We start from the raw sequence: 13258 nt of genomic DNA, 5'->3' as shown, positions 1-13258 counted from the left end.
GTTCCTGTTCTGGTCCAATTGGTGCGGAGCAGTGCGGTTCCGTTTGGATCAAAATGGCGGACCCGGCTTACTGAGAAAAAGTCAAAGAAGTGGGAAAAAAATAAATAATGTGTTTGCGCCCGGTTTCGAACCGGGGACCTTTCGCGTGTGAGGCGAACGTGATAACCACTACACTACGGAAACCTGGAAGGGCTGAAGCCCCCGTAAACATCAGTGCACGTAACCCCTGGTTACTGGAGGGAGATGGGGAGAACCAATATGGCGGCTGGTGGCTTCACCGCGACGTCTTCTACCAACAGTCAGTCAGCATTCCAGTCAATAAATAGAGATCAGTGGAACTATCCTAGAAGATGGATGGAAAAAGTCAAGAGAACTCAGCTCATAATTACTGACAACTGGAATCCATTGCAAGACGGGTAGGCGCACCTTTTTTATTTTTTAACAAACTTTTAATGCACTTCCAGGTCAAGTTGCAGATGCACTTACCAGAATCAAAATCAGAATTAGCTTTATTTGCCAGGTATTTAAAAAAAAACAACCTTTCCAGTTATTATGCCTAAATCATGTATTTCTAATTAAACTCACTTAACTTTTAATATGGTGCAATAAAACACATTGAAACATATTTGCAAATCTAAAAAGGAGGGAGGTTTTGCACATCCTAACTTCTGATTGTGTGATTTACCATGTTTATGTTTAGCTTGTTGGTAAAATATAAAATTGGAGCAATAATTTGATATTGCAAAACCTGATCTGATGTTATTGTGTGAACTGCTCAAAAAATATATCTTGAGAAATAAATTAAAGATTCAAATCTGAGCAACTTTTACTGCAAGTTTTAAAACTTTTTTTAAAGCGTAGTTATTTTGTGTTTGTGTGTGTGTGTATTTTTATATAGAAAATAAAAGAAAGATGAAAAGAAGTTTTAAAAGACAGAATATTAACAGTTTGCACACTGGACTTCAGCCACCAATCACTTGCTCTTTCCTGTCTTGTGCAATTACATACGTTTATTTAATTTATTGTTTAATGAAATAACTTTCAGTCCTGTGAATATCAGCCCAACGTGGTTTGATATCAGTACAATAGATTAAAGCGCTGCCGTTCTCTGACAGCAAACTCTGCACACGTGGAATAAATTACTGATCACTTCTCTTCTAATATAATAATTTACTGACATAAATAATTCAACTTCAAGTTAAATTATCTGTGTCCGCCTGCCAAGAAATCAGACGTTCACATGGCTTTCCCCCAAAGCAGCCCTTGTGGTAGACCTCAGGGAAAGAGATGGGTTTCCAGCTGGGAGGAAGGCTTTGTAGGATCCAGGGGCTCCTCCTCCAGGGCATGTCCTAAAAAGAGTTAATCTAAATGCAGAGCTGTGATAGTGTGTCATCCATATGTCAGATTTGATCCATTGTTGATTTTATCTCATAGCTGTGAGATAACTCCTGCTACCAATCTTCCTTTGTCAGCCTCATAGAGACAGGACAAGCAGAACCCGCCCAGGTCCTTTCTCTGATCATCCTCTCTGGCTGGTACAGACAAAAAGTTTCAGAGGGACAGTAAATATATTTTCTGCTGGAGCAGGAAACCCTGCATGAATGCACAGACTGTCTGGGCCTTGAATGAGAGGTAGAATCCCTTAAAGACGCCTTGTGGGATGCTCTTCCTTGGATTGGTTTTTCCTCTTCCCTCTATAACCGGTCCTGATTCTGCAGAGCTGAAAAGGTGAGAAAAGGTGTGCCAACAGAGACAACAGCTCTGCTGATGAGAAGGTTCTGGTGGAGCTGAAGACCTGCAAAAGACTGCAGCCCGGGCCGAGGTTCCTGGGATGAGCGCTGGGCTGACATAATGGTTTTCTGATGAGGAGGAGGAGAAACTAATGCAGCCGAGAAATGAATCATCAGCAGAGAGTTAACGAACTACCAGCTTCTTAACAGCAGAACTATTCGGACTTTTAAAAAAGCTCCAGCTGAAATCATTCAGCCAGATGTAGAGACATCAAGACACTCCCCGTTGGAGCTGCCTCCATCTTCTGGCAGGAAAGACACAAAACATCAGAAATCACATTTTAAAGATCGGGTTCATTTACCAACAACAAAAAAAAGAAAGTACACCTTCTGTCAGTCCATCAATATTTTCTTAAATTAGATTATTTTCAGGTTCTAAAAATTAAAAACATGAATTTCTAACTTTTATCATTTATCAAACAAAAATGAAGCAAAAAAATGAAAACTAGTTTTAAAAAAAAATTCACCTGAACCCAAACCATGAGCCAGAAGCTTGTAGAACCACCTTCAGCAGTAACGGGTCTCAGTAGTTGTTTTTGTCTTCAGCTGCTGGACAGATAGACCAACATGTGACTCTGGAACCCGCTGATAAACACACGTGGTCATGGTCGACTCAATGACTGCCAGGTCTGCAGGTCCTGTGGAGGCAGAACAAGCCCAAATCACCACCCCTCCACCACCGTGCCTGACAGGCGGAGTCTTGTTCTGGTGCTGATCCGCTGGGTTTGGATTAAACATGGTGCTGTACAATGTGGAGAAACATCTCTAGTTCTGGACGTCATCCCAGAAGTCTGCTGCCCTATTGTTTTAGAGTACTGGTTCTTAAACTGTGGGGCGGGGAGCTTTGTGGTTTTTGTACAGAAAATAGACCGCAGGGGTGTCACAGTTAAAAGGTCTGTATCACTATCATAGATAAATGGGACAACAGCACCATCTGCTGTTTGGTCTGTATCTGCAGTCAGTAGGATGAGCGAGGCATTCTGGGTAATCCCCACAGCAAATGCCTCAGTGTATTGATGTAACAAAGCTAATGAAAGTTTGTGGACCAATAATATACAATTATTTACACTTAGACTTCATAACCATCAATTCTCCTAATAATTCAAATAAGTGTTTATGCACAGTTTTATAGATATCAATCTCCCTTTAGTATGAAAGCCTTGCACATTTTCATTCATGAGGCCCCAGGATTGATGCTGAAAAACTAGTCCATGCATTTGTTACTTCAAGGCTGGACTATTGTAATTCTTTACTATCAGGAAGTCCACAAAATGCAGTTCCAAGCCTTCAGCTGATCCAAAATGCTGCAGCAAGAGTTCTGATGAAAATCAACCAGAGGGATCATATTTCTCCTGTTTTAGCTTCCCTTCATTGGCTTCCTGTTAAATCAAGAATAGAATTTAAAATTCTTCTTCTAACGTATAAAGCCCTTAATAATCAAGCTCCATCATATATCAGAGCTCTGATATATGATGGAGCCATATGATGATCAGAGTTACTCACTCTGATCATCATATGGCTGCTAAATGCTAAAGCACTGAGGATTGTTCCTCTTTGGTTTCATATAATTTTGATAACATAACAACAGTATCGTCTCGTTAATAAAACTTCATTATTCTGAGTCCAGAGTGGCCGAGTCTTTATGAGGAAGTTTAAGTCCTGCTGTGATGTTTCACAGGAAACTCAATGATTCAGCTGCTCCACAGTTTAACCAAACTGATTAACAGTCATTTCAAGTCATTTCCCTTCAAAACTTCACACATTTTCACCATTTGTCTTTGACAGACATTCTTGTTGCTGTTGAATCAGTCAGAGCAAACTCACCCATAATGAAGAGCACGCCTGTAGTGACCAGAACCACGAAGAGGAACAGAACACACACCAGAACCACCACCAGATTGCTGCCTTCCTGCTGACGCTGCAAACAGAGACATGAAGCGTCCATCAGCTCAGGTCCTTCAGAGATCTGCTCAGTTATTGCTCAGAAAGACGTTTCAGGTTGTTCAGCTGCTCCTCTGTGAAATAAATCCTCACAACAAACTGAACTGGATCCATGAATGAAGACAGAAGCCAGAACTGAACTGAAGGAATAATATGGCAACACATTTTCATTTTAATGCAGGTTAATGCAGCCACACATCAGAGGATCTGCAGAGTTAAACCAGCAACCAAATGTTTTAATATTTGGTTTTAATATTTGTCTGGTCCGTGAGGCAGACACCCTATCTATTTTTAAGACTAATGTTAAAACTTTCCTTTTTGACAAAGCTTATAGTTAGAGTGGCTCATGTTACCCTGAGCTATCTCTATAGTTGTGCTGTGATAGGCCTAGGCTGCTGGAGGACATCAGGGTCTAATTTTCTCACTCTACTGATTTCTACTGTTCTTCAGTCTACTGTTCTCCAGTTTTGCATTGTATTACATTGAAATGACTGTCGTCATTTCAGCTTTTAACTTTCTGTTCTCTCTCTTTTCTCTTCATAGTAGGTACACCTGGTCTGGCGTTCTGTTAACTGTGACATCATCCAGAGAAGACGGCTCACCCGCTACTACCATCTAATGTAGAACAGATTACTAGATCAATGTGTGCTTCTGTGCTTTTTTGTCTCTCTTGTTGTGTCTCTGCTCTGTCTTCTGTAACCCCAGTCGGTCGAGGCAGATGACCGTTCATACTGAGCCCGGTTCTGCCGGAGGTTTTCCTTCCCGTTAATGGGGAGTTTTTCTTCCCACTGTCGCTTCATGCTTGCTCAGTATGAGGGATTGCAGCAAAGCCATGTACAATGCAGACGACTCTCCCTGTGGCTCTACGGTTCCCCAGGAGTGAATGCTGCTTGTCGGGACTTTGATGCAATCAACTGGTTTCCTTATATAGGACATTTTTACCAATCTGTACAATCTGACCCAATCTGTATAATCTGACCCAATCTGTATAATATGATTGAACTTGACTTTGTAAAGTGCCTTGAGATGACATGTTTCATGATTTGGCGCTATATAAATAAAATTGAATTGAATTGATTTATAAACGCTGATTAAACCAAAAATCTCTTTCTCACCATCCACACAGGGGAGCCAAATCACATGAATGTCCAATTTAAACTGCATGTAGACATTGTAGGTTACAGGTGTGGTGTGTGGGGTGTTCTGGCAATGGTCTCTCGGATTTTGGTTCCCCTGGCGTTTGCCTTGGTGCTCTGGGGGTCTTTGGCTCGTCACAACCACTATTGAGCATTCTTCTTATGGATAAACCTTACTTACAGGTTCACTCTCACAAACACCTACAGGTGCTTACAGACTCACTTCTATACAGAAAACCCCTGTTATTATCTACAGCTGTAACTTTCTACACGTCTTATTAAATAATTCTGTAAATTCTTCAGTGATGGTATCAAGGCTTTGGTTGTTTGTACCTGTAATACTTTATCAGCTGGTTCTGCTGTTCTTTTTATATCTCTCTTTCCAGGTGTAGAAGCAGACTCAGAGGATGTTATATTGCTCTCTCCCTTTCTGCTCCTCTATTTTTGTCACCTTTTGTCCCTTTTAGCATTTTCTCTCATCTTATTCTTTCCTTTTTTCCCGCTCCTACCTTCCCATTTTTGTGTCCACTGAATTTAAAATAATCATAGCATAAATGTATAAATCAAGCAGGAGCACTATGGCAAAAGCAATAGAGCTCAAATTGTGAAAATAAAATCTGTTGGACTCTCTTTGGCATAAGACAAGTGTTAAGGATGTCTTGCAGCAAGAAGGTCCTGGGTTGGAGTCCTACGCTGGCCCTGGGTCTTTATGCAAAAAACCTGACTGTTAGGTTAATTGGGCTCTGTAGATTCATTTTAAGTGTGAGTGTGCGCGTCATTGGTTGTTTGTCCTGTTTGTCTCTGTGTGCCCTGCGATAGACGTGTTAGAAAATGGATGGTTGGGTCTTTTAACACAGCAGAACGTTGTCACCACTGAACAGACAGGAACACATTATGGCTGCTGTGATGTTTATCTGACATCCAGGTTGTAATTGTTCATTACATCAGATGTTCACACATTGTGCAACACTTCAGACATCAATAAAGGTGTTGGGCTTTACTGGCAGTTCTGTCTCTGAGGCTAACATCATGGTTCCCTCACCTCAGCTGTGGTGCTGCTGTCAGTGCAGGAAGTCAGGAGGTTCTCTGTGGTCATGAGATCTGCTGGATGAGGAAATGAAAGAGGAGCTTTTAGAGCAGCTGCATCAGCACCACCATGACAGAGAGGAGGCAACGAGTGGTTCATATATAACAATGTGTGTATTCTGGAGCCCCCTGGGATCATTAAAGTATGGCTGAGTCTGAGTCTGATGTAGAAACAAACAAGAGGACAAACATGATCTAATGTTTCCTTCACAGAATCAGCGTCCTGTTTTTAAAAACGATCAAAGATTAACAATTTTCACACTTTCCTTAGACTGAACCAAGCTGGACGCTGAGCTCTGCTGTAAACACCCAGAGTTCAGCTGGTTCTCTGATAAAAACCTTCATCGGTTCCGTCTGCTTTGGTTCTGAGCGGTGGAGGAACTCTTTGTACCTGTGGTCCCAGCAGAATCTGGTCTCTCTGTGGGCGTCTGTGTCTCTGGTGGAGGTGATGGAGGCAGACCTGGAGACCAACACAGTAGAACCTCGTCAGCGTGAATTATCAGGGCTCCGTCTCAATCACAGCAAACTTCGTCCCAAATGCTGCTCTTCTCAGCAGTCTTCATCCATCTCTGAGAAATCCCAAAGTTAGAAAAGTACAAACTATGATTCCCAAAGAGCTGCTGGTTCAAAACCTGGGAGGTGTGGACTAATGATTTAATTTCAAACTGGTTATTTACCAGGTTGTCTGTCGATCCAACACTGGTTCATCCTGAGGCTAGAAACAATTTTCTGCATTTTCTGAAATTATCTGATTGTTCCCTTGGACCAACTTAATTTTTTACCTGTACAGTTTTACTTTAACAAAGATTTAGAAATGAAAATATTTCACTTTTATCTTCTGTCCTATTGAGACATGATTACAATTTTCTTCTGTTAGATCAGGGTCTACATTGCGATTCCAGGGCCACAAGTAGTTCTTTAGCTCCATTAATATATATAACAATGGAATTATGGGCTGTTTTGTGTTTAAATAAAAAAAACTGTCCCCCTCTGGTAAATTAGGTCTAAACCTGCTGCCTGGATGTTTTCGGTGCGTTTCTTGAATTTGGTATTGTTGATGGTCAATTCAGCCAGTAGAGGGTAATTCTGAGGTTGGTTCTTGATTTAGAGGAAAAGAACAAACATTTGCCTCTCAGTAGACGGGTGTTCTGTGCAGACATGAAATACATCACGCTAGGCTGAAAGGCGAGTGGTCCTCCCTGTGAGGTCAGTGCAGGTAAAGAAAAGGGCAGGAGAGACAAATGCCGACCAAGGATCAGCTGACCCTCGCATTTGTGCTTCAATTTGCAACTCAAAATAAATATCCTGGAGTAGATATAAAAAGGGGCTGCACAGTGGAGCAGTGGGTAGCACTGTTGCCTTGCTGCAAGAAGGCTCTGGGTTCAAATTACTTATGGCGGCACCGGCTTGGGCATACAGCTCCGACCACTTGCGGACATTTTTCATACAAAAATGTCGCCAAACTCGCTACAAACTACTCATCTACCCAGCCGATCAGTACATGACCGCCAGCACCTGCTGGAGTTACGGTAATGTAGTGTTTTTGGACTTGTAACCACTACTACGCTCGATTGTTTACGCAGCATCAGAGTACTTCAGGAGGAAGTCCCAGAGGCCTGTGGCGCCGCGGGCTCGTCGAGCAGCTCACGCCGGAGGAGGGCTAAGCGGAAGCGGTGCAGCCAGCCGAAAAAATACGGTTGTCGCAGGGGTTTAGCAGCTAAGCTAAAGGCTAACCCCTATAGATCGCCGCTCCCATCCATCCTGCTCTCCAACGTCCGCTCCCTGAATAACAATATTTATCATTTACAACTCGAGCTCTCTGCAAAGAGGGAGTTCAGTGACTGCTGCACTCTGATCCCAGACCACGCCGTTAGCCTGGAGAGGCTAGCTACTTTCCGTGCCGACAGAAACAAAGAACTTAGCGGTAAGACCCGAGGTGGCGGACTCTGCGTTTACATCAATAACACCTGGTGTAAAAATGCTAGACTAGTCACAAGCTTTTACTCTGCGGACATAGAGCTGATGATTATTAGCTGCAGACCGTTTTATCTGCCAAGAGAGTTCACTGTTGTTATCATCACTGCGGTTTACGTGCCCCCCAGCGCAGACAAGAAAGAGGCCATGAGTGTCTTCTATCAGACAATCTCTGAGCTGCTATCTGCACACACAGAGGGTGTTTTCATCATTGCTGGGGATTTTAACCAGGCAGATATGAAAACTGTTCTCCCTCATTTCTATCAACATGTGGATTTTACAACTCTGGGAGAAAACACTCTAGACTTAGTTTACACAAACATAAAAGGTGCAATCAGAGCAGTCCCCCGCCTGGGCTCGTCAGACCATCTCTCTGTGATGCTTATTCCTGCATACAGGCCCCTGCTGATCAGAGCTAAACCTGTAGTGAAGCAGGTGAGGGTGTGGACTGAGGGAGCAATGGAGGCGCTCCTGGACTGTTCTGAGTGCTCTGACTGGAACATGTTCAAAGCTGCTGCAACTTATGAGGACAAGATCAACATTGATGAGTACGCCATGACTGTGTCAGCCTACATCAACAAATGCATTGAGGACGTCAGCACCACCAAGACCATCATCACCCGAGCCAACCAATGACCCTGGAATACTGTGGAGGTCCATCAGGCGCTAAAAGCAGAACTCAGCCTTCAAGTCTGGTGACAAGGAGACTCTGAGGACATCGAGAGCCAACCTGAACCGTGCCATCAGGCTAGCAAAGCGGAACCACAGTCAGAAAATCCAGGAGCTTTTTCATGACGCCAGCAACACCAGGAGCATGTGTTGCTGGCATCATGGAGGGCAATAAGAGAATACAACACGCTCCCCCCCCCCCAGCCACTCCAGCAGAGTTGCCGACCGACGGAACCGCTACACTGAGGACGCCATCTCCTCTGCTCTTCACCTGAGCCTGGCACACCTGGAGGAGAAGAACACGCACGTGCGGATGCTGTTCCTGGACTTCAGTTCCTGGTGCTGCTGCTTCCGACTGGAAGAATGTGAGGAGAGTGGTGAGGACAGCAGAAGGGATCATCGGGGCTCCTCTTCCCTTCATTAAGGACATTTCATCTCAGCGCTGCGTGTCCCGAGCCCGAAACATCATCAGGGACCCCTCACACCCCCACCATGGACTATTCTCCCTGCTGCCCTCTGGGAAGAGGTTCCGCAGCATCCGCTGTAGGTCCACCAGGTTCTGCAAAAGCTTTTTCACCGTTGCCATTAGACTGTTGAACTGCTGAACTATAAACTGGACTCTGCACCACATCTCCACATTTTGCTCGCATTTTTGCACAAATGCCTTTTGCACCATCATTTTTGCACATACAAATTGTTTAAATATTCTCCTGTACACTGTGATCGCACATTGTCTCTTTCTCCTGCAATGTTTACATTTCAATTGTTTACTTTTTAATCACTGCTGCACTTTATACTATAATTCACAAGCTGTATGCAACGAAATGTCGTTCAGTATTAGGGCTGGGTATCATCTAGGATGAGCCGATTCAATACGATTCTCGATACACAGCTCACGATACGATACGATTCTCGATACATGGCTCAGCTTGCTTTGATTCCAATATCGATATTTATTACTTTGAATTAATGCTCAGTGATTCAATCACCAAAATCAGCCAAATATTATGTTTATGTTCTATTTATTGATCACAGACATATTAACAGGAAAATAAAGTGCATTTGCTTCAATGCATTTAACGTGTCACAGAAACCAAAAATGTGCCCAAACATCTGATTTTAGGGACAAAGAGCTTCTAAAATCCTGTCGGCCGTTCCACAAATTCGTCTCACTTGCTCTCCTTCGCTGTGAACTGTAATGGTTGCGCTGTAATAACGCCCCCTAGAGGTCGGGAGGTATATTGATATTGAAAGCCAGAATATCGATATTAAATCCTTTTTAAAAATATCGATATTAATCTTTATATCGATTTTTATGCACAGCCCTATTCTGTATGCACTCTGTACATACAAAATGACAAATAAAGTTGTCTAAGTTTAAATCCAACCCTGGGCCTTTCTGCATGGACTTTGCATGTTCTCCCAGCAACCCACCCGACCCCATGTGGGATCAAGCGGGTCAGAAGATGGATGGATAGACGTAAAAAGAAGGCATTTTGTTTTAAAGGGTTGTGTAGCTTTGTGGTTATAAAAAACTTTTGTTTAGCTGGACTGAAGGGTTGTAAAGGTTGCTGACTGCTGCCTCGGCGGCTGAGCATTGATGCACGGTCAGTAGGAAACATCCAGAGGTAGAAAGCAACGTTTGTATGGAGGAAAACTCTGACATGAAATGACTAAAACCGGTGAAAGAGCAACACGACAGGCATTTACGGCAGCAGTGGTGGAGTTTGGCCAACAAAAAGGAAGTAATTTCAATTATGGGAAGACACTGTAGGTTGAAAGACAGAGACACACGGTGTGGGAGAGTCAGTGGTGTCTTTACCTCAAAGTAGCAACAACTCTGATCAACCACTGAAATATGAAATGAAACGCTCTATGAATAACTAATACAGAAAGTATCTGTTTCTTTCATCCAAAGATGGTTGATCTCCAGCTGTCATTGGACGAGAGCCTTGGTCCTCGCTGGACAGGTCTCCAGTCCATCACAGAACAACACAGAGACATGCAGGAAAAGCAGCAACGCACACATCGGAGGCCAATTTAGAGAGACCCAGCCTGAGCTCGAACCCGTTCAATGTACGGAAAACATTCAGCCAGATTTAAACCAACATGTGGGAGTTTTTTGTTGTTTCACATGTAGTTCATTTTAGGCTAAAGAAATAAATAGTTTATGAAAAAGCAAAGTTACAATTTAAAATTTCAAGAGTTGAACAATAATCCCTTAGCCTCATGGATTTGTTGAGTAATTAGTTGATAGATTAATTTGTGCAAAAACCCTACAAAACAAAAATGCTTTTAGTCACTTAGCAAAAATTTAACTCCTCAAGGGTCCCGCTGTGGGACCAGAAATACGTGAGTTTTCTTTTAGAACGTCACCACTTAAATCTAAATAATAAATCTTAAAACACGATGGAAAACACGCTGACGTACTGACAGAAAAACCTCTACAAAGCAGTTTGCTTTGGTGCGATTGTTATCAGATTTAAACCATTGACAGAACTGCTATCTGATGCCTCATCTGATATCTGAGTCCACATCTTCAACGCTTAACGTATAATTACACAAAACAAACAGAAACTTCAAACTAGAGAAAAAAAGGGACATTTCTGTGTAATCCAGCTTCAGAAAGTTTTAAAAAAGTTGCAGTAAAAACATGTTTGCAGCTCAAGTTAAATATGTTTAACCTTTACAAAGAGTTGAAGAGCTGCAGCTAATTCAGTTCAAATAAGAAATTTACAGTATTTTAAGGTGCTTGTCCAGTGTTTGAGGAACTGGTTTTGGAAACTAAAAATCTGTATTTTCTCACCTCTCTCAACAGTCAAGTCAACATGATGTTTCTCATCATTGAACAGTCCAGGTATCCCCACTCTGCATGCGTATCTTCCAGCATCTTCCTCTCTGAGGTTCTGGATGGTCAGAGAAACGTCTCCTTCATCCAGTCGACCCAGTAGCTGATACCTGCTGGAAACTCTGGTCTCTTCTCTAACTTTAAAGTCACCTGTACCAATGAGCTGATTGCTGCAGCCTCTATTCGGTAACTCCCCTCGACCCCAGCAAACACCTGATGCTCTCTTGGCTTTTATATCATATCTACATCTCAGAGTCACATCCTGACCTGTCTGACCAACAACGCTGACGTTGTCACATCCTGACACTGAAAAACAGAAAATAAATAGTTAGAGGTCACACATTTCACTTCCAGCAACTAAAATCTAAATTTAAATCATTTACATCTCTCGCTCCATAACACCATCTTTGGCTCATGTTAACAGCCTGAATGAAGTCAGTTTATTACATTTAGGCTGTTTAATGTGATTTTATGCTCCCTGTTTTGGCCACGATTGACTTCAACAACCTATGAAGTCTGAAAGGAAAGACCTGGAGCTGAAACTAAAGCAGCAGAGCTTCTCTAATCAGATCTGATATTTATCTCCAGTTGCTGTTGTTCTCTGAAAGAATCTTGTTTCTTATCGAGTCTCAGGATTCAGAACCTGCAGAGACTGATGGGTTTCCTTCATTTATAACAACCTAAAACTACAACCAAGAAACCTCAAACATCTGAAAAAAACACAGAAAAACCTCCACGTCTAGCAAAGCTCTTCCTTTAAACCATGCAGAAATAGGCAGCTCTGTAATAGAACTATAACTGGAAGCAGAGTCTGTAAAGGTTATCACAACTAAAAGTTATTTTTTACTGTTAGCCACAAAAACAGCAACTAGAACGCAGCATAAAGTACCTGTGAGGAGCAGCAGCAGCAGCAGGACCTTCATGATGAACAGACTCTCATCACTCAGCAGCACCTTTCCACTCCTAGCTGCAAACACAAACTACATCACATACGTCCGCTTCCTTGCTGTGCCTGTGTGACGTCTTAGCCGGTGTCTCCTTAAAATTTTTATCGTGGAAACATAATGACGATAAAGATTCTTGATTGTTGAAAAGGTGGGGTGATGAGAGCTGCAACTACGAAGTGGTCTGAGAAAGAGTAAATGGAAACTTAGGGACGGTGAGAGGAAGCCTTCATCATTGTTTTTATTACAGTGGTTCCTGTAACAGAAGTGTTAACCCAACCAGCATCTGTTCCTGTTTAAACCACAGAGATGCTTCACTTTCATCACATCCTTTAATAATAAATAGCTGGAGGACAGAAACAGCTTTAAGTTCAGAGTGGGTCTCTCCTCACAGTGTCTGAACATTTCTCTGCAGTTTCTTATTTAAAAGAAATTAGCAGTTGGTTTTAATAAAATGCTGAAGGAAAAATCAGTGGTGCAGGAGCTTGGGAGTTAAAGGCATACTATGCAACATTTTTCAGTTAATTAATGTGTTCCATACCGTTTTGGATGATTAAATGAGTCATTTCAGGTCGAACAAAGGTTTTCTCGGCCGCCCTGGTGGTCTGTGGGGGAAATACCGTACTTGCAATTGCAGGAGCTCTCGGCCCGCACCCACAGGCTCAGAAGTCTCGTGCAAGACCGCCTCGCCAAGATAGCGCTGCAGGAAGCTTGATGTTCATACTTTCTCTGTGTTAGTCGTTGTTTGTAGCTACTGCCGTTTTTTCCACTTTTTGTTGCGTTCGCCTGTCTGCTAAGCTCAAAACAACCGCGCCTGGCTTGACGGAGAACCCAGAACAGCTGAGCATCTTTATGACAGTGTACTTTTAC

The 13258-nt window shown here is 42.6% G+C and overlaps 1 protein-coding gene and 1 non-coding gene across 3 annotated transcripts; both read right to left on the bottom strand.

The window, feature by feature from the left end:
• Window positions 1-110: 110 nt before the first annotated feature.
• Window positions 111-183, bottom strand: trnav-cac. The gene has a single exon. It is a non-coding gene; the product is annotated as a tRNA-Val (tRNA).
• Window positions 184-405: 222 nt separating this feature from the next.
• LOC105924462 (hepatitis A virus cellular receptor 1 homolog) lies at window positions 406-12587 on the bottom strand. 2 transcript variants are annotated; one of them, XM_036142699.1, is made up of 7 exons: window positions 12334-12587; window positions 11403-11750; window positions 6345-6413; window positions 5910-5971; window positions 3615-3708; window positions 2258-2428; window positions 406-2039 (listed from the first exon to the last, which is right to left on the bottom strand). In XM_036142699.1, exons 1-6 carry the CDS (start codon window positions 12365-12367, stop codon window positions 2298-2300), a joined length of 738 nt encoding a protein of 245 aa, XP_035998592.1. In that variant the 5' UTR covers window positions 12368-12587; the 3' UTR covers window positions 406-2039; window positions 2258-2297. The 2 variants fall into 2 exon arrangements, with proteins under 2 accessions (XP_035998592.1, XP_035998591.1); XM_036142698.1 differs by having other exon boundaries at window positions 406-2035.
• Between the last annotated feature and the right edge of the window lie 671 nt (window positions 12588-13258).

The sequence above is a fragment of the Fundulus heteroclitus genome, chromosome 11 (genome assembly GCF_011125445.2).
Source record: "Fundulus heteroclitus isolate FHET01 chromosome 11, MU-UCD_Fhet_4.1, whole genome shotgun sequence".
NCBI classification, from domain to species: Eukaryota; Metazoa; Chordata; class Actinopteri; order Cyprinodontiformes; family Fundulidae; genus Fundulus; species Fundulus heteroclitus.
Note: the sequence above shows the minus strand (reverse complement) of the source record. Positions and strands in the feature narration are given on the sequence as shown.

Excerpts from the sequence above, each read along its gene's own strand:
- LOC105924462 (XM_036142699.1), bottom strand. The coding sequence starts at position 12,367 with ATGAAGGTCCTGCTGCTGCTGCTGCTCCTCACAG. Across the intron at positions 6,414-11,402 it reads TGACTTGACTGTTGAGAGAG|GTCTGCCTCCATCACCTCCA; the intron begins GTGAGAAAATAC and ends GTTGGTCTCCAG. Across the intron at positions 3,709-5,909 it reads ACAGCAGCACCACAGCTGAG|CGTCAGCAGGAAGGCAGCAA; the intron begins GTGAGGGAACCA and ends CTCTGTTTGCAG.